This window comes from Podarcis melisellensis (assembly GCF_964234715.1).
Source record: "Podarcis melisellensis genome assembly, chromosome: 13".
NCBI classification, from domain to species: Eukaryota; Metazoa; Chordata; class Lepidosauria; order Squamata; family Lacertidae; genus Podarcis; species Podarcis melisellensis.
The window spans coordinates 16,751,606-16,774,274 of NC_138545.1; the positions used below are offsets into that span (position 1 = coordinate 16,751,606).

General features: G+C 45.2%; 4 protein-coding genes across 12 annotated transcripts in view; 3 read left to right on the forward strand and 1 right to left on the reverse strand.

The window, feature by feature from the left end:
• Positions 1-13,868, reverse strand: part of PRR14 (proline rich 14) — a 45,184-nt gene extending 31,316 nt beyond the window's left edge. For both annotated transcript variants that reach the window (XM_081884750.1, XM_081884745.1), the window contains exon 1: positions 12,771-13,868. The gene's annotated coding sequence lies outside the window, so the exon portion shown is untranslated. The remainder of the gene's footprint in view (positions 1-12,770) is intronic.
• Positions 392-5,631, forward strand: LOC309354553 (uncharacterized protein). 5 transcript variants are annotated; one of them, XM_081884758.1, is made up of 4 exons: positions 392-636; positions 1,176-1,285; positions 1,688-1,894; positions 3,329-5,631. In XM_081884758.1, the coding sequence occupies exon 4, from the start codon at positions 3,340-3,342 to the stop codon at positions 4,984-4,986; it is 1,647 nt and encodes a 548-aa protein (XP_081740884.1). In that variant the 5' UTR covers positions 392-636; positions 1,176-1,285; positions 1,688-1,894; positions 3,329-3,339; the 3' UTR covers positions 4,987-5,631. The 5 variants fall into 5 exon arrangements, with proteins under 5 accessions (XP_081740884.1, XP_081740887.1, XP_081740886.1 ...); XM_081884761.1 differs by having other exon boundaries at positions 1,688-1,882; XM_081884760.1 differs by having other exon boundaries at positions 1,688-1,878.
• Positions 7,583-9,549, forward strand: LOC309354572 (BLOC-1-related complex subunit 6-like). The gene has a single exon (XM_081884796.1). The coding sequence runs from the start codon at positions 8,679-8,681 to the stop codon at positions 9,387-9,389; it is 711 nt and encodes a 236-aa protein (XP_081740922.1). The 5' UTR covers positions 7,583-8,678; the 3' UTR covers positions 9,390-9,549.
• A 155-nt stretch (positions 13,869-14,023) lies between the features above and the next one.
• On the forward strand, positions 14,024-21,157 carry LOC309354549 (uncharacterized protein). 4 transcript variants are annotated; one of them, XM_081884752.1, is made up of 3 exons: positions 14,024-14,660; positions 16,542-16,643; positions 18,286-21,157. In XM_081884752.1, the coding sequence occupies exons 1-3, from the start codon at positions 14,636-14,638 to the stop codon at positions 20,313-20,315; spliced, it is 2,157 nt and encodes a 718-aa protein (XP_081740878.1). In that variant the 5' UTR covers positions 14,024-14,635; the 3' UTR covers positions 20,316-21,157. The 4 variants fall into 4 exon arrangements, with proteins under 4 accessions (XP_081740878.1, XP_081740877.1, XP_081740879.1 ...); XM_081884751.1 differs by having other exon boundaries at positions 14,025-14,660; positions 18,283-21,157; XM_081884753.1 differs by lacking the exon at positions 14,024-14,660 and adding an exon at positions 15,581-15,956 and having other exon boundaries at positions 18,283-21,157.
• The last annotated feature ends 1,512 nt before the right edge of the window (positions 21,158-22,669 follow it).

Below are 22,669 nucleotides of genomic sequence, written 5' to 3' on the forward strand. Positions count from 1 at the left end.
TTCAATTATCAGAGGCTTATTTCTGTGTCCACAAATATTGGATTGCACTGATAATTATTGCAGGGTTATAAACTGTATGTTAAGGATACTAACGTTTAAAAACTGACCCTTCATCCTTTGGCTTCAATAACAGCCTGATGGACCAAATTTAAGAAGTCAACATTTTTTTCCACCACCTTAGAAGGAGGCTGAAAAAGAGAAATGCCAGGAGAAACTTCCCCATTTTGGTATATTTTCCTACGCTTGGAATGGAGAGTGAGATACAGAAAATTTAGAAGCAAATTTAGCAGAATCAGGATTAGGTATTTCATTGCTTAAATCAAAAATATGAAAGAAAAGTCGCTGAATTCTCACATAAAAACAAAATACTGTACATAATGTATTTAGTATAATATATTTTATTAGCTGATCAATGTATTGTACATACATTGTAAAGAAAGAAATTTGGGCAATCTTAGGGGTTAATACCAGTGAGATTTTTATATGCTAGACGAGACATGGAAGTAGCAGTAAGGGGGAAGGTGGTGCTAAGTGTACCTTCCTGTGCAGCATCCCCCCTCCCCGTTTGCCCCAAGCCGACAACAAAGCTTAGCTATGGGATCACAAAGTGCAAGAGCTGTCAACATGCATAGCCTGGTGAGTGATGGGAAGTCCAGAGCTGGGGTTATTCTATTTATTATTTGTAACATTTTTACTTTTCAAGTCTGTGAGTTTTGGGGCATCAGCAGAGCTGGGATATTGGGAGGTTGGGATTATTGGATATGAGATTTTGTCTGCTAGAAATAAAACGTTACAAGTTTGCAAGCTGGAATAGCTGCAGGTTGGGTAGTTTCCTAGATGATGGTGGTGATTGCCGCTTCTCCTGGGAGAAATGTGGCCTCACAAAGGGATATTGCTTTGCTGTATGTAGTGAAGGAAGAAGGCTGCTGGTATAACTTGCCTTTGCCATAGCCTGACCCAGGTAAGCTGTCCATCTTAGTTGCTGGAAGTGTAGGATATGAAAAAGGATGAAAGCCCTTTCTGAGGCTGTAGGCTAGTAGCATGAGCTAAATGGGAAATACTGGACTAGTAGTAGAGTTGTTTTCTCGTGTTGTGGCAGAAGACCGGGGTGGGTCATGAGAATCTTTCACGTTAGACATGTCTCCCAGCCACAAGGTCTTTATTTGTTGTTTTAGAGTCTGCTCGGACCTGTCCCTTTCAGCCAAGGAAAAGCACACCATGTTACAGTTTAGGAATGTAGTTACAGAGACGCCGAGAAGAGAGTTAATAGACTCCTTTTCTCCAGGTAAGGGTTCTTTTCTTCTGTTAAGTACATCCTCCAGGTATCTGATGCCTGTATTCTTTAGTCTAAGCAAGACTGCCTTCTGATTGGGCAGTATGGCCTATAGTAATTGAGGGGGGGGGGGAATAGTAGCCTGCTTTTGCAGGGTTTTGTTGGGAAGATGAGGTTTTCAGCTGGTCTTCATTTATTAATTTTTTTGCAAACGAAAGAGGATAAAGTAATTTCTAGCTTACACAATTCTGGAAGCGAGCTTGAAAATGTTACAGTAATTACGAGCTAATGACGTGGAACATAAAAATACCCTGAGAACTGCTTTTGGTTTATCCATGAGGAAATAGTTGTTAAGAATAAGTCATCTTGAGTCCCAATAAACTCTTACTCTTAATTTTTCTTTCCTTTGAACAGGGCATTTCTATCCGCAAACCTCTTGTAACTCCTGAGATGGATTGAGGGAAGGAACATAACAAAACAGGCTCTGAGGCAAGGAATAGCCTTCTAGTTTCAAGGAACTACAGAACAGCTCCAACATCACTTGGTAAAATGGAGAAAGTGAGGTCTGGTGGGAGGGGTAGCACACAGTGATTAAAACATCAGAAGTAGGTAACTGATATGGTAAGATCACTGTCAATACAGTAGGCTCAGGTCTTGACTGTCTCCCTTTAAAAAATATATTATTAATTTGTTGGAGCATGGCTATTCTTCTGAACTTCTCCATGGCATACAACAGGGATTTTCAACTCTGGCAAATATGAAAGTTCAGAAAAGGGAAAGGCTCCTTTGTGTTGATGAGATGAGAGTTCATTTATCTCAGACTAGACCTAAGAGAAATGAAATTACCTGGCAAAAGTGAGCTCACGCTTCTCACTGAGTTTGTATACAAATTTAAGGTACATATGTAAGCAAGAAGCTCATTTATAATTGTATTTTGAGAATGATTCATGTTCTTATGTAGCTGCATTTTAAAAAACGTTTTGGATGCCCCATGATCATATTATAAAGTCGTCGTGTTCTATGCTATAAATCAAGCACTGACAGGAGTTGTTTCCTTTTGTTTTCCAATGTATTTCTAAGCAATAAAAAAAAATTGGCATGAGCAAATTTTTGTTTTAAAAGTGTGGCCCTGATAAAAAAAGTTAAAGAAGCACTGTATTAATTATTATTAATAATCACCATCTCAACAGTTAAGACACTGCACAGTAACTATTATTAAAAAGAGCATCCCCAAGTTCAAGATGCTAGTTTTAACGCTAGCATCTTGAGTCAGGAACAGGAAACTAGAAACCTGTGCTGCTTCCAGCACTTTTGAGGGTCTTCTGTACTTTTATCTCCCAAACCACATCCTAAGCACAGCTGCCAGCAGTGAAGGAGTATCAAGGATGAGTGGCTAGGAAGATGGAATAATCTGGGCAAGAGGTGGTAGCAGGATAAAAAGACGTGGGAATGATGAGTTAGTCCAGGCATAGGCAAACTCTGGCCCTCCAGATGTTTGGGACTACAGTTCCCATCATCCCTGACCACTGGTCCTGTTAGCTAGGGATGATGGGAATTGTAGTCCCAAACATCTGGAGGGCCGGAGTTTGCCTGTGGCTGAGTTAGTCCATAAATACAACTCAAGCATATTGTGCTGAGAATGAGACCCTGTGGAAGGGCCATATTTATTCAGAAGTGGGCCAGTTCAGGAGTCTTGTCTTACTGGCCTGCAGCAACTTTCATAATAGCTGTCATGGAGAGGCTTATCTAGCTCATCATACACTTTCTAGGTTGGAAACCACAATGAGGTGAGAAAATAAATTCACTGTGGTTGAGAAAGGCTCTTTACATATGCACTGGCCTAAGCTGCAGTAGTGCCCACATTCAGGACCCAAGGCCAATGCAGAAAGAACAGGGAGGAAGGAAGAAGATGAGGACTTGGTAAAAAATATATCTAAAGACTAACTGGCAGCAAATGATGGAACTATGGTGGTTAAAAGACTTGTGGAAGCAGAATGTGAGGATTGATGGTCGTTGGGGATTGATGAATCAATGTGAATTTCTTCTTTCTACTAGGAAACAGAAAGATGGATACAGCTGAAAAACCTGCAAGCAAAAGGGAAGATGTAGTATCAGGAATAAAATCTCAGAGAAGTTTAGCAACCCCAGTAGCAAAACATCGGCGAGTAGGCAGGGTAATCTGCGGTGTTTGTGGAAAGAGCTTTGTCAAGACCTGTGAACTGTTTGCCCACCAGCGGACCCACACAGGGGAGAAGCCATACGAGTGCTCAGATTGTGGCCGTTGCTTCTCTGTCCAGTCTGCATTGGCCAGTCACCAGAGTATCCACACAGGAGAGAAGCCTTACAGATGTCAGGAGTGTGGCAAGAACTTCCGGCTCAAGAGCAACTTGACCCGCCACCAACGAGTTCATGATGGCATAAGACCATTCCGATGTGAATACTGCGGGACCACCTACAGCACCAAAGCTCACCTGGTCTGGCACCTGAACACCCATACAGGTGAGAAGCCATACAAATGTACTGAGTGCTGGAAGCGTTTTGGAGAGATCTCCTTGCTTGTAGAGCATCTTCTTTCACACCAGGTTGATGGTAGTGGTGGAAAAAATGGAACTGCCTCTGCAGGACGTTTAGGTAGTGGGAACCTTCACCGCTGCGACGATTGCGGCAAGAACTTCTGCCGGAGCACCACGTTAGCTTTACACCGTCGCATTCACACTGGTGAGCGTCCTTTTGCCTGTGAGGAGTGTGGCGAGCGGTTCATGCGACGGGCTCTCTACAACGAACATGTCCGCACTCACTCTGAAGAGGGCCCACCCAACCTGTGTGTAGCCTGTGGTAAATCTTTCACCAAGCGCTATTCCCTTCTCCAGCATCAGAGGTCACACACAGGAGAAAAGCCCTACCAGTGCCCCGATTGTCCAAAAAGCTTCATTGCCAGCTCTGCCTTGACACAGCACCGGCGGATACACACTGGAGAGACACCCTACCCATGTCCAGATTGTGGGCGCAGTTTTAGCCAGAAATCGGTGCTCACAACTCATCGGAGACTTCACACAGGCGAGAGGCCATACAAATGCCAGGAGTGTGGGAAAGGCTTTAGTCAGAGTTCAGCACTGACTCAGCATCTCCGGACTCACACTGGTGAGTCCCCGTACAGCTGCCAAGAGTGTGGGAAAAGTTTTAGTGGTATGTCAGCTCTCAAGCGACACCACCTCACCCATACAGGGGAACGCCCCTTTCGCTGCGATGAATGTGGCAAAGGGTTCAAGCAGAGCTCCACGCTGGTCCAGCACCAGAGGATTCACACTCACGAGAAGCCTTATGCCTGTCTCCAGTGCAACAAAAACTACAGCCAACGGGCTGCTCTTGCCAAGCACCTGAGGACTCACACCAAGGAAGCCTTGCTTTCGGGCACATGCAGTGAGCCAATGGACATCAGGGTTTACAAAGAGCCTTTTGTCCAACCCCAAGAAGAGGAGAACAATACAGAGAATGACATGGAGGAAGAAGCTGATGAGGTGGTGGTGCTCCCTCCAGGGACATGGGATGCTGAGGTAAAAGAAGAGTCACAGCTTCAGTGGGAGAACGACATACCATTTGCAGAAACGGGGTCACTCTCATGGGTGAAAAAGGAAGAGTCAGATGAGGCCCAGGTAGAAAGGAGAGAACTATCAACAGTTTCTCTGCACATCAAAGAGGAACCAGATGACTGAAAGAATTGTGGGCACGATGTCAGGCTTTGTGGTTTTTTTCAAACAAATGTGCCAGGGCTGTCCCAGAAACTCCCACATGTGACAAGGGGTTCTGTCTTGGAGGGAGAAAGATAAATCTAAACTTGGAGCACTGTAAGGATAGACCTCTGAAAAGAGTGCTATTGGAACTGAAACCTGCCTTGAACCATGTTTATCAACCCTCAAATCCTGCAGTCTAATACCAGAATTGTATAGCTTGGTTATGAATACTCAGTGGTGAGGAAAATGAATTCAGTATATCCTGAACAGCATTCTTCATTACCCGGGTTCATGCAGTGTCCCCTTGGCAGGGAGCAGATTCAGAAGAGGTTCCAGAGCAGAGCCTTAACTCAAAGAAATTATTGGCTGATCATATTCTGTGGGTCAGCTTGGGGAGTTTGTGGTCTTGAAAACCCACTTTAAAAATAAAAAAAGTGTTTGGGTGCTCCAAAGTTGCACATGCAATTTGGAAGGTATAAAACTAGAATTGCAGGCAGCACTTGTAGTGGCCATGTAACCAATTAATATGAGGGGTCGATGACATGGAGGGGAATGAGTATTCCCAGGAGGTGATTGTGCTAAAATGTCTCTCTGCATTCACAATGTATTAAAGGCATGATGACAACAGTGGTGCTGCAGTCAATATTTTCCAGTAGCAATGTTAATACACTATGCCTTAATCTTTGCCCTAGGGCAGGATTAGGAACCTGCGGTGTTTCTAATGTTGTTGGACTACTCTCCCAGATCATTGGCTGTGCTGCCTGGGGCTGATGAGAGTTGATCCAACAACATCTGGAAGGCCACAGGTTCTCTATCCCTACCGTTGGGCCAGGTTATGCATTGTGCTAGTTCATAGAGGACTAGTGCCATGTCACCTTGGAAATGGCTTGGGCAGTGTTCACATTGTCTGTTTTCTGACAGGACCCTTATCGATTATAGGATTAAATAAATTTGTTAACCGAAAGTTAACAAATAAATGCTGAAGAACTCTGGGAAATCCTACGGCAGAAAAGCTCAACAACTCTGGGCAATCTACCCACCTCACGCATGAGCCTCCTTCCTCCAATGACAATGGGTAGATCACTGCCAGGTTTTTTTATACTGTGAGTAGATCGCAGTTGGACATGCCTGACATAAGCTATCAGTTGTAGTCCCACAGCAGAAAGTTGGCTTTTGCTTTGTTTTTTGTTGCCACAGGGAAAAGATACAGGAAACATTTCTTCATAGTGGTGTTAAAACCCTTGAAACATTGTTTGCACTCTTTTTACAAAACAGGAATTCTTTACCACTCATTTTGCTCTTTCTTGGGCTCAAGTTATGGCTCCTCCTCCACACATTTCTAATGGATGATGAAAGTGAGGTGGGTATCTTACAGAGTTTTCTGGAGGCTAGAAGGAGTTGCGGCTCTGAATTTAAGCAACATATATTATATTCGGCTGAACTGGTCTGTCCTTGTCATACAGGAGGCAGCTCTTTAAAAGAAAATATATGTAGCATTATATTATTAAAACCACCCTCAGGCCATGATTTCATTTACAACTTCACTGGCTTCTCTGACAGAAAGGTATCACTTATGCTTGAATTAATTTTTAAAAACCAAATAAAAAAATCAAGAGAACTTAACTTAGTCCTTTTAAAAATGCATTTATGGAAGAGTGTTTCCAATAGCAAGAGCCAATTTCATGGGGGGGGGGGGGAATAGGGATAACAAACAATGAACCTAGATAACCTTGGTTCAACTCTTCACTCAATTGTAGACTCACTAGAGACACAGTTTTTACAATCTTTCCATTTCAATTCCTCAGTCTGCAAGATGGGATCACTGATTGCCTACCCTACAGGGTTGTTGTGAGGACAACACTAACATTTGCAAAGAAAATTATGAACAGCGAGTTACTTTTCCTTTTTTTTTAACATCTGAAAGCTAGAACTGTATTTGCATAACAGTGCAATAGCTCAAGACCACAATTTAGTGATGTTTACATAAGCAGTTACTTCACTTTAACAACAAATGAACAACTTTCCAAAGTATCTAATAGATACACTGCAAAGGAAAGTGGATGGGGAAAAAGGAACTGTGAATCAGAATTAACAGATTCAATTCTCAAGGCTAGGAACTATTCTTTAAGCATTGTCTTCTTACACACACACACCTCCTTATCTACAGTCCTCATCAGAACCTGCCTAGGAAATGTAGCAATACTATAAGCTATTAAATGGTCCTGTTTTGAAGGAAAATAACATCTTCCAGTTTTCCAAGTTACTTTCACCTTCCTTGGGGGAAATATCATGAAAAGGCATCCCCCTGCCTACTTACATCTGACCGATTACCAGTATGTATTTAGTGTTTCTATCCAATTTTTCAGATAATTAATGAGAATTAATGCAGTCAAAGCTAGTCCATTAATAGACCTATTACACTAAGGGACATGATGATTAGGTTCATTCATTTCGATGGGTCTACTCTGAATAGAACTTAGTTGGATAAACCCATTGTCTCACATAGTGACTTGCATCAGTTAAGAGTAAGAGAGGTGTCCTGCCATCAGGCTTGCAATCTAAAATGACAAAGGACACACAAAGAAGGGAGAAGGAGGGAAAGGAGTTTTTCAAAGACAAAACAAAGTGGTGAGCTAAAAGCTAGTCCTTTTGTCAAGCTTAGGTCAGGCTGGTCTTCTCTGCCGTTCTACCTGGAATAGGAGTGGATGGCTCTTTTTCCTTTGGTCCTATTAAGAACACCATGGGACAAATGTGGGGACAATTTGCAGATCAGAAAGGAGGTGGTGTACTTATTTGGATAATGGTCCTGAGGTTCCAAGTTACTGTTTTAGAGTATTTATTCGTCCTGAAAATGGCAGCTCCACATATAGTTCGGGGGAAGTTTGTTTTCATACCTTCTGTCCTTCAACACAAAGAACTGGTGTACAGACACTTCAAAATTTGTCGGTGTGGTCCAATTTTGTAAAAAAAAAAAAAAACCAAACCCATAAAATTCCCGCCAGGAGTAAGAACACAAGCCTAACCACGTCAACTCTGAAGTAAATTGTATTGAATTCAATGGGGTTTACTCCCAGCTAATTTGAGATTAGGATTGCAGCCTACGGCAGTAAATTAAAAATACATATTGCCTTTGGAAATGCAGGTTTTGTTATCTCTAAGCTTCAGTTTTGAAAATACTGGCATTTCGGTCTGACAAGCCGCTACAACAGAGTAGGGTGACATTTACCGCCCTGCGGGAGCCTTTAACACTTCCCAATTTTTTGACTGGTGAATCTTAATACCAACCTTCCTTTCCCCTGGCAAATCGAGAACGCTATCTTGCGTCAGACTTCTTCCGGCAGAAGAGCTTGACCGAGCATAGAGCGCCCGACATACGCCTCTTGCTTCACGTTGACTGGCTATTCCTCTTAAAGAACGTGGGACGCACCAATGAGAATCTCCAATTTGTTCTCCCTAGCGAACCTACTCTCATCTTCCGCCTCTTCCTCGAGGATTCTCCGCCCATTAGAGGCGCCGACCGGTCACCTGGTGGTCAGATGCAGGAAATGGGCAACTTGAATCCCTCTTGCGCGTTGTCGCTGGTGTCTTTTTTTGTCTCCTCCGAAGCTTCTCCTTCAGCGTCTTCATCTTGATTTATACTTGTCGCATCCTAGATCTTCTTGCTATATTGCATAATGGAGGGACAGCATATAATGGCTCAGGTGCATATACAGACCCCAACGTCCTCCTCCTCGTCGTCGTCGTCTGTGGCTGGGGAAGAATCCAGGAGGCTGAGGGTGGCAGCCCGCGAAAGGATGGCTGGAGGCCGTTTGTTGGACAGTCATAGCCTGGATGGGATAAGCCAAGTGTATGGAGCATCCAAGGCTCAGGAAGGTAGGAGGGCTACCATATCCAGCGCTTTGGAGCTAGAAGGGACAGTGAGCCATGACGGGGACCTGACACACTTTGTGGCCAACAACCTGCAGATGAAGATCAAGATGAGCTCCCGGGGCAGTCTGGATGACACAGAACCCACCTCCTCATCATCAGTGTCGTCGCAGTTGTCTGTTAGGGGCAAAACTGCAGATATACCTCCCATTGACCCACAGGTGATTAGGGATCTGGAAAGGCTCACTAGGGATGTGGCACAGAAGGTGGACCAGATGCTAAGAGCCTTGAACAGCGCTATCCAGAACATGACAGCCCTCAGCGTTGGGTACATCCAGACTTACCGGGATGCTGTAGACAGCTTGGGTGAATCTGTGGACATGAGCATCAAAGGGATGTACACTCTGATGGCAAGGTGCGAGGAGTTGGACCGCTCCATGCAACCTGTCCATACCCTCGCTAAACAAATCCGGGAGATTAAGAGGACTCTGGAAATCTTTGAGGCACTTTGCAAGTAGTGCCTCTTTCAAAAAAACTAATTAACTTGTTCACTGGTGGGGCATGGAGCGGGCTGATACCTGATCTACTGTGATTCATACTCAAAAAGGGAAAACTATGTGGATGTGTTCTTGCACTATAATAAATGAAGTATGGCAGTGTTTCTCAAACTTTATAAAATATTGTCCCTAGATAATGTTACTAGATCAAACTCTAGAAACCTCATTAGGGCCTGCCTATGCTTCTTTAAACAATCATTGAGCCCCTCTTTCCTCACCCACCGAGATTCCAACATCCACCTGTGCTGATTCAAGCCCATATAAGACCCTAACACCTCCTCTCCTGGTGCTGCTTTCTTTTCAGCCTAAGGTATTTAATGGGACCTGCAACCCTGATTCTCTCATCAGTCCCAGAGGAGTGACAACCCACACACTGGAAAAACAGACTAAACTATGTGTGGGCCAGCTACTAGTGGGTACACAGCTTTTTTGCAGCTAAAAAACAGGAAATTATGTTCATGTGTCATTCAAGCTGATTTCATTGATGTTGGGTTTCAAAAACTTCTGTTTCAAAAAGCTCAAGTTGTTGGACCTGAATTTCCACAAAATGTGTTTTATAGAATTTGTGTCTCATCTATACAGGGCAATAGTAGAGGGTCTTGACTTGCTAATGCATCTTGGATTGAGGGCATGGTTGTGATTTTAAGGAAGCTGTGAACCCCATACTTGTTACCATTGTTTCTTATTATATTCTTAAATGTTCATCTATGTAAGCTTCCCAGGTAATGATCAACAAACCTGAAAGAATGTTCAATGTTGTCTCAAATGCAGGTTCTAGCATTTAATAAGCCAGGGGTGGGAAATATTTTTTCTATCCAGGGCCAATGACCCACAAGGGAAAAAATTCAGGGGACATACACAATCATTAATTGTGCAATGAATATAATAAATGAATAAGTATGTTGAAAGACTCAAAAAGTTAGTGTTTGGGTGTTGCCATCTCCTGAAACTCCTGGCTACGTAGGTTGGGATCTACTTACTAACATGAATAATACTATAACTGAAAATACTATAAATGCTTTCTTCTTGCAGGGATTCTTCCAGTGGAACAAGAAAGGTAGGTGGGACAAGGCTTTTAAACTACCTTTGCAAGATACTAGCAGCATAACTAGCCGTTTTTCACGCCACCTTTCTCTTTGTAAAGGAGAGAGGGTATTGTGCACTGCTGTTAGATTATGCTTGGAGCACCGGCTGTTAACAGTGCCCAAGTGACTACTTTTCTTGCTGACCCATCGGGGAGATGGTGGTGGGTAGCAGTAAAGAGCCTACTGGTAAAGCCCAGGGACTGGATGAAATTAAAAGGTGGCATCTGCACTTGACAAACCATAGATAAGCAGTTATACTAGCAGAAGATGGAAACACAGTGCCACATAAGACTTCTGACTTGTTTCAAAATTTTTGAACAAGAGACTCCAAAGACAAATAAATAAATAAATAAATGATCATTAGCATCAACGCCATCAGTCAAAACAGGACATCCTGCCCACCAACAGTGATAGAGTGGTTTAGTTAATTCTGCCTTGTGGGCTATTTCAGTCTGGGCAGTGTCAAGGAAGGCGTTGTATCTCACCTCAAAATCTTTGGGAGGCCCCCTGTCACACATCCATAACTTAGCAACGACATAGTTTTCCTTGCTGACAAGCTATATTTGCACATGGACAAAACTGTCCCCACTGAGACTGATTTTAAACCTACATACAGTGGTACCTCAGGTTACAGATGCTTCAGGTTACAGACGCTTCAGGTTACAGACGCTTCAGGTTACAGACTCCACTAACCCAGAAATAGTACCTTGTGTTAAGAACTTTGCTTCAGGATGAGAACAGAAATCGGGCGGCAGTGGCACAGCAGCAGCGGGGGGGGCCCATTAACTAAAGTGGTACCTCAGGTTAAGAACAGTTTCAGGTTAAGAATGGACCTCCAGAACAAATTAAGTTCTTAACCCGAAGTACAGTACCACTGTACTTGGTAAAGATCTGGTTTAGACAGTGATTAGGCGAGGTAAGTTTGCTCAGGAACAAATATTGTTGCCTAGCTACCAGTGAGCTGAATAATTTATTTGGTGATCTAGTTTTGTCTTTGTAAACACTTTTAATTAAACCCAATTTCTGAACCCTCATAAAGTATACTATCAAAAAATCAGTATTCTAATGATACAGAGAAAGAAGAGCTGTTTCACCAAGTGAGAGTCTAGCAGAATACAAAAAAACTGGTGCTGTCCATTGCTGGATATGACAAGGGAGCACCAACTGCTCTCATCTCTATCATCTGGCTGCTTGAAGGCTTATATCTGCTTACCTTCTACAACCCTGCACTATAATCAGGAAGGGCTTCTTCTCTGGGCAATGCAGTGTTTTATTTGTTTATTTGACTAATTTGTAAATTATCCTTCATCAAGATATCAGCAATTGCCTTCATCAAGATATCAGCAATTCCCAAACTACATTCAATAAAACTATTTTAAAACATTAATTCCTACTTTAAAATAATATTCAAACCATCACATCACTATAGCAGAAAGCAGCATCCTTGCCTCTGACCTAAAACCCACAATTTCCCAAAGGCCTGAGTGAAAACAGATCTATGTGTCTCAAGATGGCATTGGAAACTTAGGAATGAAAGTGACGACACAATCTCTAAGGCAGGGATAAGAATCTGTGACTCTCCAGATGTTGCTGGACTCCACTCATGCCATCCCCAACTATCTACCAAGCTAGCTGGGGCTGATGGGAGTTAGAGTCTAATGACATCTGGAGGACCACAAGCTCAGGGAGGGCATTTTGCAGGGTGCCACCACTGGGAAGGCCCTGTTACCAGATGACGGTTGGCTTACCTGTCAATGGGAGAGACCGCAAGCAGCATCTCCCCAGCAGATCTCAAAGCCCAGACCAGTGGATATAGGAAGAGGTGCTAAGTCACTCAGGGCTTTATATGTTTGCATTCAAACCTTGAATCTGACCTAGTAAGCATGTTGGTAGTGCATTCTGTGTAAAATCAGTTTTATATGATTCCAGCTGGATACACTGATCACAAATCTGTTGGCTGTGTTCTGCACCAGCTGCAACTTCTAAACTGACTCAAAAGCACAGTCCCATGTGGATTACAGTACATAATCTGTTTGCAAGTGTACTAGAATTTGGAGTGCTGTGGCAAGGCTATCACAGTACAGTAGCTGGAAACAAGCCTTGCTGACCACTGAAGTCACTTGGGCCTCCAGTGACACTATTGGATTCAGGAGGACTCCCAAACAAGCTATGAATCTGCTCCTTCAGCTGGAGACTGAAGTGCAACACCATCTAGAACATACAGTCTCCCCAATACCTGAACATGAGAACCACTCACCAACACCTCTGTCCGCCTCATCAGGATTCAGCTTCAGTTGATTGGGCCTCATCCACCAGCCCATTACTGTCTCCAGACATTGGTCCAGCACTTGCACAGCCTCATTTGGTTCAGATGGTGTGGAAGATGGTGAAGATGATCTTCCTTGGGAGGGATCTGGTTGGGTTTTTGAATCACTGACTTGTTATTGGTCTGGCTTACATGGTATACATGGATGAGTAGCAAATTAAATTATTTCTACTCCATTGTGGATATTTTGGTATGAAGAGTGCTGCAAGCATGTTCTCATCTTCAGTATTGAATCTTAATAGAGGAGATAGTTAAACATGCAAAGCGCATCAGATCTTGGTCGCACATCCTAAGATACTTTGGGAGATGGTATGCAGACTACACCCACAAAATCCTTTTAAGATGTGTAGGCTACATGGAATAAGCCACATGATTGTAAAAAGTGAGATTCACTTCCAGCTAAACAGAGGTTAAGATATAACTACATTCAGGGTGTTAACACAGTGAGTGGATTTCCACTAGCACCTTTTTTTTTTTTTTGCATTGAACCAGACAGGACTTTATTTGAGAAGGGGTTGAGCCCCAAAATCTGTTTTGAGAAGGGCTCAGGCAGCAGCGAAACATACAGTACCTTTAACGAGAGCGAATCTGAGCCCAGCGCATTTCTTCCACATTCCAGAGGAAAATATCTATGTTCCAGCAAATACGAGTTTTGTGGCCACCTTAAAAGACTTGACAGGTTTATTGCTGTGACTTTTTTTCCATGGACGATGACGATGATTCACCAGAACAACCTATTCACGCAGAACTGGGATTCCTGAGCCATTTCTGTGTTTAAAAATGAAGCACGGCAGGCGGGAGGGTGACAGTTGCTCCGGATTAGCTACTTCGGAGTACAACTGGGGACGTGAGCCCGTTAAACGTGGAACATATACGTTCAACCGTCAACCCAGATCAAGTGTCAAGAAGCGAGACGCTCACAAGAAGCGAGAGAAACTACCCTCCGTTAAGAATGAGGTAAGAATAGCTGGTCGTTTAAAACAGTTCGGTCAACCGCCTCGAGCAGGCAGCGCGCGACACCCGCACCGACAGTTTGCTTTAAGGCGGGAAAATCAACCAAACTGCCTGAATAGGGGGCGGAGTTAATCCGGGCGGGCGGAGCGCCCGCTGCAGCCGTTGAGGGGGCGGGGTGGGTGTGAGGCGAGATGCTGCTACTCCCCGCCCCGCCCCCCCCCCCGTTTCTCGTTCTTCCCCGCTCCACTTTTTCTTCTCAAACATTAAAGTGAGCGAGGTGGAAAGGCGCATTGTGTGCGCGCGCGGGGGTGGGGTGAGGATTGTTGTCTCTAGCAACCAAAGTATTCTCCGGCTTTACCAAAACCGATAGAAGTTCATACATATATGTGGGATTAAAATGCATTAGATATCAATATATAGCGAGATATATAATGCATTTTAATCCCACATTTAATACCCCAAAGGCTGGAGCTTCCAAATACCAGTTATGATTTTTGCAGAGCCGTCCTGGGGTCTCTCTCAACAGTCCCTGGCCCTCAGCTGACGGTCTCAAAGACACGACACCAAAGGAAATGAGTTTTTGGAGGGAGGAGGGCGGAAAAAATAGTTCAATGGCCTACAAAGTAAAAAATTCCTGGAGATGGAAGGGAACTTTCAGTCGCCTTTAGTGGTGGCGACAATAATTTTATTATTGTTGTCATTATCTTATCATTCAAGTCACACGTTCAGTCCTTGGCACCTCCAGGTAGAATTGGAAGAGATGTCTGAAAACCTGGAGTGATGCTGCCAGCCAGTGTTGACGATGCTGAGCTGGATGGAGCAAGGGTGGAAGGCAACTTCCTATGTACATCTCAACGCTCCTAACAGGTTAGCTTCATTATGCAAGGAAGAATATGGCTCAGTTTCCCGTGGGGTGCAGAGACAGTTTTCATGGGACACATGACATTGACAGAGGACACAGCGCGTTCAGCATGTAGAACAAATTCCACGCTGACTCAGAATTGGATGTGGCATATGCTAGGATATGCAGAGCAGATTTTACAGCAGCAGTTTAGGGCACTTGTCATATCTCACAGAACACAGAGCAAGGATTGTCATAAACCTTTTGTTGGTCCCAGAACACCACTCCACCCCCACCCCCATCCGTTTTTGCGCTTGGAATTGCATTGCTATTGGCAGCTTTTAAAACCTTAGCTTCTGTAAATGAGATATTGTACCAGATTTGGGGGAGAATAGATGGACAGAGAGTTGACATTTGTTGGATGTGTATAACAGTAGTAGCGGGACTCGGGAACGTAAGTATGGGGATTGGCATGCACCCTGCAATGTCCAACCCCCTGCAATGCAGGAATCTCAGCTAAAGCATCTATGGCAGATCCATGACCATCCAACCTCTCCTTAACAACCTCCAAGGAAGGAAAGTCCACCACTTCTCGTGGAAGTCTGTTCCACTGCTGAACAGCTCTTACTGTCAGAAAGTTTTCCGAATGTTTAGTCGGAATCTCCTTTCTTGCAACTTGAAACCATTGGTTCGAGTCCTACCCTCCAGTGCAGGAGAAAACAAGCATGCTCCTCCTTCACGTGACAGTCCTTAAGATATCTGAAGATGACTATCTCCTTCCAGTCGCCTCTTTTCCAGGCTAAACACACCTAACCCCTTCAAGCGCTCCTCATAAGGCTTAGTTTCCAGACCCTTGATCCTCTTGCTTTCCACGTTGCAGCTGTCATGCCAGGAAAGTGGAGTTCAGAAGGGGAATCTGGGTTGACTATGCAAAAGCAAGCAGTTGCTTAGCGTATGTGGGAAGCAACGGGATTTACTCAAAATCTCCAAAGCAGAAATCAGTTCCTAAACTTTGGTCTCGTATGAAGGGCATGTATTATAATCCGATTGGGCTGCCATGTACTCTAGCCGTTTGCTTAAACGAGGGTCGTATGACAGCTCTAACTTCGGGAAGTGACTGAGTTAAAACCGTAGAGCTTCTACTGTCTCCGACGCCTAGAAAGGACTCAGAAGGAAGTACCGTTGTTGAGGGGGCTTAATCATGAAGGGACCTTCCTGTTGCAAGCGGATTCCATAGCTAGACACCTAGCGGCATCCCCATGCCCACTAATGAAAACAAAGCCTGCAGGGGACCCATAAGGGAGACAACGCCAAAGAACAAGGTTCGATGTGGCTGCAGTTGCAGCATCTCGCTGGATCGTACGAGCAGCTGATGAAGGGAAAGGGGCTGGGGAAGGGGTGGGAGTGAAAACAGCAATGGAGTCAGGAAACTGTCATGGTGACAGGAATGCAAGAACTGGGCTGGGGAAAGTTAAGGAGAAACGACCCTCCCCCCCCCCCCGCTTCCAACTCAGCTTTGGCAGCTTTCCTTTAATTGTGCAAAATATCCTTAAATTTTAGAGGAATATTTCTGATGTGAGAGGTGTTGGGCGGGTTTGGTTTTCTTTTTTCTTTTTCTTTTTAAATAACTGTCATATGGGGAACTTACGACTGTTCTAGTAGGCTCCATAGAAAGAAGGGTATAGATGTCTCTACTGATACGGACTTGTGGGGAATGTCTGTTCTGTAAGATGCTTGGGAATTTGTGTTATAGGGCGATCTAAAATATGTGTACAGAGGTTGCTCTTTTATGAGTCTCAATAGGGAACTGGGGCATGGTTACACATGTGAGCATTGCATGTCTTAATGGTGTAGACATCTTTGCATGCTCTCACCCTATACAAATCTATTTCTCTCCCCGCAATCAGAATTCTCCAGTACTAACGCTGCTGTGACTTCCCTTATGGAACGTGAAAAAGAATCATGTATCCTGGATCTCCAGGACTCCAGTGAAGAAGAGACACTAAGAGGTGAGGAATGAATGGAAGCTCTGCAGCTTAATGACTTAATGAATCAGGAAATCTCCCCTCCCCCTTCCACAAAGTTATAGGGATGTTTTTAGACAAGCCATCACCTCTTAACAGCTTTCTTTAAACATATAAAGGGAAAGGGGAAAAAATAGAGATTTCCAGGTTTACCAGAAGGAACCTTGAAATTAGACTTGATTTGGATTATTATAATGAGATGTCTTACCTCCTTATTTCGAACCCTGCTTTCCTGTTCCTGTTTTCTTGATCCACCACCAAAATTACGCAAGAGTCATTTTCACCCCTTATCATTTTGCTGAGGTTTCAAAGATATGCCATCAACCTTCTCTCTCAATTTGTGGGAGAGTTTTCAGTTGCTACTTGTCAGTTCTATAGATCTATTTTAACATTTTTGTTAAACTATGCAGGCAATGAAATTAGTTTTGCAATCCGCTTTAGTCTAATCACCCACAAGTGTGGGACTGGTGCTTATGGAGCACAAGACTAACAGGAGGCAGGTGTTCAGACAAGACATGGTAAACTGTGATTAGCTTCAAAAAGGGTTGAATAGCTGCAGAAAGTAAGACCCTATGCAGCAAACTCCCCATAGCTTTTATGTGATCACCCTTGAAAGTTGAGCTAATTCATCGCACATACTACAGAAATACATCAAGGTTTTAACCAAAATTCATATATTTCTATATAATGAGAAAATCTATTACGTTCTCTTTCAATGCTCTAATTTTACCCACAATTCTGTCAATCCCTTGTGATGAGAGAATTGTGAGTAAATAAGTTTCTTTGATTTCCAAAATAGCCTCCATGATTGACTTTTTTTTTTGCAAGCTTTGTGGCAGTTTAAAAGCAGGAGGGGATTTGTATCAATTTCTTTTGTGTTAGGGCTGGGCGTTATCAGCTTTTCAACACTGCAGTGTATCGGCAGCCAAACATTGTGGTTTGGTGACATACTGCGAAGTTGAAAAAACAAGATGCATTGGCCTCTGCCTGTGAGACACTGGGTGAAACTGCCCCAGCTCTGACCTCCGAGAGCTGAGGCAGTTTCACCCAGGCTTGCAGGCTGGGACAATGCAGCTTGTTTGTACCACTCAGCCCCGGTGCAAGCAGGCAGAGCACCAGGGCTCCTTTAACTGCTCGCTGTGGGGAACGATGCTCCCCTCAGCTGAGCAGTTTCACAGAGTCTCCACCCCACCACAGCTTGCAGGAGCCAGTGCCGGGCTGGGGGCTCCTTTAACTGCTTGACTGAGGCAAGGGCAACTGCACATTCCTCAGTCAAGCAGTTTAAAGATGCAGAGGGAGGAGCCAATACAGCTTGTTTCTCCCTTTGCGTCATATGAGGGCAGAGTGAGATGGCGGTTTCACTCAGCAATATATTCTTGGTGAAACCACCACCACTCCTGAGTCCCTCTGCTAGCAGTGCCCACTGGAGGAAGGAACTCTTGACTCCCTTCAGTGGATGCTGCTAGCAGGGGGACCCAGGAGCGGTGGCGGTTTCGTTTGTCATTGTTATTTATTTTAAAATGTATAGCGTGCTTTCCCAAGCTTCAAAGCAGTGTACAAAATGATGTTAAGAGATCAGCTGCCAACAGTGAGGTAAAAATCTTTGGTATGATTATTCCGACAGAAGACATTGAGATAATAAATGAAAATAAGGAAGAGGAAGCAGAACAACAGAGCATACAGAAAGAAGACAAGTGGATTCATGACAAGGCAAAGAGCCAGCAAGAAATCTTCCAGGAAAAAGGAATCACAGCACAAGGCCATCTAATGGAAACTACCCAGCATGTGGCCAGTAATGGTGAATCTGTCATATCTGTGGAACAAGAATCTACGGACATTTTTTCCGACAATGACAAGGTGCCCAAAGCCACCATCTGCCCTGACTGTGGGAAGAGCTTCAGTAACAGCTCCCACCTAGTCCGGCATCGTCGTGTACATACGGGAGAGAAACCCTACAAATGCCCCCACTGTGACAAGAGCTACCGCCAAGACTCCCACCTGGTCCAGCACATGCGTTCTCACACAGGGGAGAAGCCATACCGCTGTACTCACTGTGGCAAGGGCTTCTCCCAGAGCTCCAACCTTATCATCCACCAGCGGACTCATACGGGCGAGCGGCCCTTCACCTGTCCCGAGTGTGGGCGGAGCTTCAGCCACAGCTCCGATCTCATCCAGCACAAGCGGATCCACACGGGCGAGAAGCCCTACGTCTGCTCCATCTGCGGGAAGTGCTTCTCGCAGAGCTCCAAGGTCACCCAGCACAAGCGCTTCCACTCGGGGGAACGGCCGTTCTCCTGCGGGGAATGCACCAAGACGTTTCGTCTCCGTGCTGACTTGGTCCGCCACCTCCGTGCCCACACCGGCGAGCGGCCCTTTGGGTGCCCAGAATGCGGGAAGCACTTCGCCGAGAGCTCCCACCTTATCCGACACCAAAGGATCCACATGAGCGAACGGCCCTTTCGCTGCCCAGACTGTGGGAAAGGGTTCAACCAGAGCTCCAACCTGCAGCAGCACCAGCGCGTGCACCGAGGCCAGAAACCCTTCAAGTGCGATGAGTGCGGGAAAGGTTTCGGCGTAAGCTCAGCACTGCTGCAGCACCAGCGCACACACACGGGTGAACGGCCCTACTGCTGCAGCCAGTGTGGGAAGAGCTTCAGCGTCAGCTCCACTTATCACATACACCAGCGTATCCATGCTGGTCAAAAGCCCTACTCGTGCGCCAATTGCGGGAAAGGCTTTGTGCGCAGCTCCGCTCTCCTTCAGCACCAAGCCACCCACACTGGCGAAAAGCCCTTCCGCTGCCCATACTGCGGGAGAGGCTTTGGACAGAAGTCGGCACTCTCCCAGCACCGGCGAGCCCACGTGAGGAGAGGAGAGACGTTGGCTTTGGTGGAGGGCTGGGATGCTGCTGGGATGGAAGGTGTTGGGGACCAGGGGGTGGAAGGAGGAGTGGACAGCCTGTGGCAAGGCAACGGGATAGGGATTATGGAGCAGGAGTGGCAGAGCGAAGGGGACGAGAGCATGAGGCGGGAATGGGAGGACGACGGGGATGAGACGATGCGGGTGGAGTGGCAGGACGACGCAGACGAGAGCGTGGTGCAGCGGTTGCAGGAAGACGGCAGAGAGAGCATGAGGCAGGAGTGGAAGGATGGTGTGGATGACGAAACAGAGAGGACAGAGTGGCAGGATGACGAGGACGAGTGTGTGGAGCCGGGCTCACAGGACGACTGCACTGAAAGCATGAGGCTAGAATGCCAGGACGACCCCGACGACGAGGCCGACGAGAGGGTGGCGGTGGGGTTGCAGGATGATAGGGACGAGAGCATGAGGCTGGAATGTCAGGATGACGAAAGCGAGGAGGAGGATTTCCAAGACCATGAGGATCAAAGACTGAGGGGGAAGTGTCTGGATGAGATTGTGGAGCCAGATTGGCAGGATGACAGAGAGGAGAGCCTAAGGGAGGAGTGGGAGAATGCCGTAGGTGAGAACTTCAGGCAGAAGCACACCAGCGAGGGACAGGAGTGGCACGGCAGTGAGGACGGTAGTGAGAGGCAAAGCTGGCTGGGAGAAGGGGAGGATAGCTTGGAGGGGGAAGGCGAGGAGATTGGAAGGCAGAGTTGCCAGGATGAAAATGAGGAGATTGTAGTATTAAAGTGATTGGTTGGGATGCAGCGGACAAAAGAATGGGAGTGGGATGTTTGGGGAACTCATTCTATAGCCCAACCAGCAAGCCATCAATATGTAGTGGACAGAAATGGCAGGACTATCCATTGGTGCAAAGTGGTCTTGTTCACCTGCAGCAAATATGGCCGTGTTTGTGTTGTGTGGGAGATTCTGCTTGGGCTGCTCTCCACTTGAAAAATGTTCCTCACCCTCAGTACCTGCATGCCTGTACTAGATATCTCCACATGGCTGCCTCATGGTCAAGCTGTATGATGATCCAGCTCCCTGTGTTGTCCCAAGTCTTGTGCCATTTGCTGGTCGAATTAATTCCAAATCGGGTGATTTTATTCAATCAGCTTTAAAATCTTACCCTACATCTGTACATGCTGTGCCACACTTCTCAAAGTGAACTATGTAATGTTAAAAACCCATAAAACTACCCGAGGCAGGTGCCTTTTCATAAAGAGGTGGGTGACTGTGCCTTTCCTTACTGCTGTAAGCAATTCTTGCTACACTCCTTGAATCAGTTTGGTAGGAAGGACACCTCACCTCAGTCTGGAAGCTTTGAAATCATTGGCTTAAAAAGGTACTATGTGAGCAACAAAAAAACCCCATTAACTTTGTTGTTTTATTTTCACTGGTATTATTTAGGAGCCCAGGCAAATCTGGGAACATATGTAAGACTCCAGTATTTAACTAGAACAGCTTTTTAAACTCTTATTGCATGCTCCAGACCCTTTACCCTTCCTAACTGAAGTTATTTTTGTAATGTTTTGATTTCTGCTATTATCCATGTCTCCCTCTTATGAACTAATAAATGCTCTTTTTAATTCCCACTCAAGTACCCTGAATTCTTTTAACTTTGACGCCAGGGCTAATAATCAAGCTAAACATTTTTTTCAAATCCATTTCAAGACAATTGATTTTACATAACCTATGCATTTTGGATACTCTGATCTTTGTCTATTGTTTGGAAGCAGAATGCATTTACACTTACAATTGCCAAATCTAGACAGCTGAGCTGATCAAAACTTGCTGGCCTTGATCTAGAGAACAGAAGGAGTTATTCTGCATACCTAAGTGTGGTTTGAATTTGTGTTCCTCAAACAGCCACATAGCAAACCATTTGAAGCTGATGGGAGTTTCATTAGCAGTTTGGGATATGGTATGGGGCTTAGCCCTTTCAAGAGAAAATGTGTACAGGGGGTACTCCAAGAATTAATTCCCTTTTACTGTCATTAAAATGATCTCTGACTTCCGGCAAGACAAGATGGCAAGAGCCACGGCTGCATGGTGGTCCTGAGAACTGCCAGCACCAACTGTGCTGCCTGACTGGTCCCCATGCCGCCGCCACCGTCATGATCAGAGGGGGGAACTAGGGGTGCCCAACCTAACAAGCAGAAAGTTCACACAGAGCACCCCATTGACAGCCCAGCGAAGCTCCTAGGCCTGGAGGTCTCCGGAGCCGAACAGAAAGCAAAAAGGACCCCCACCCAGCCAAGCACCAGCTTGCCACTGCCACCGCCACCAAGGGAGAGAGACAGGAGGGTACTGGGAGGGCCAGGGAGGCCATGAGAAATCATGCGGCCTAGCCCAGGTCTGACCCTGAGCCTACCTCCCCGGCAACTAGCAGTTTGGGACCCGGGGGCTGGGGTGGGACCATGTGCCGGAGACCACCCCAGGGAAAAACAAACGCAGCACAGGACATCCCCTTCTGGAAAGTTGTTGTTTGTTGTTTATTTTTTTAGTATGCTATTATTATTATTATCATTATCATTATCATCATCATCATCATCTTTGGATAACTGTAATGGCATCCATGCAGGAGGCCTGAACCATTGAAGGCTGCTCCCTGGGACTGCTGAAGTGGCAGAAAAGACTACACTTGTTTATTTTCTCACACAAAAAGTCAAGAATAAGCTCCAAATACCTGCACCTCCTCTCCTCAGAAGGAGGATGGGGAATCCCCAACATAGAATCATATTACATCGCCAACCAAGTATGCTGCATAATCCACATATATTCTAGAAGACGAGATGAAACAATGGGTCCAACTTGGAGAGAGACACCATCGAAAACATCCCCACAACAGCATACCCATTTCTCCAAAACAAACTAAAGAAAATCCCCACAACACTGAACAGGTTGACACAATCCATGCTTAAGGCATGGAAGGGAAAAGTAGACATACTATCCCCATCCCCAACCCCACTAACCCCTCTGGCCTATATCCCACTATTCCAACACGCAGCACAAAACCTCCAGATAAAAACCTGGCAAGCCAAAGGCCTACACTGTCTAAAAGACTTATTCAAAAACAACAAACCCATACCAACACAAGAAATACT

Excerpts from the sequence above, each read along its gene's own strand:
- LOC309354549 (XM_081884751.1), top strand. The coding sequence starts at position 14,636 with ATGTACATCTCAACGCTCCTAACAG. Across the intron at positions 14,661-16,541 it reads CATCTCAACGCTCCTAACAG|AATTCTCCAGTACTAACGCT; the intron begins GTTAGCTTCATT and ends CCCCGCAATCAG. Across the intron at positions 16,644-18,282 it reads TGAAGAAGAGACACTAAGAG|AAGACATTGAGATAATAAAT; the intron begins GTGAGGAATGAA and ends TTATTCCGACAG.
- LOC309354553 (XM_081884758.1), top strand. The coding sequence starts at position 3,340 with ATGGATACAGCTGAAAAACCTGCAAGCAAAAGGGAAGATGTAGTATCA.
- LOC309354572 (XM_081884796.1), top strand. The coding sequence starts at position 8,679 with ATGGAGGGACAGCATATAATGGCTCAGGTGCATATACAGACCCCAACG.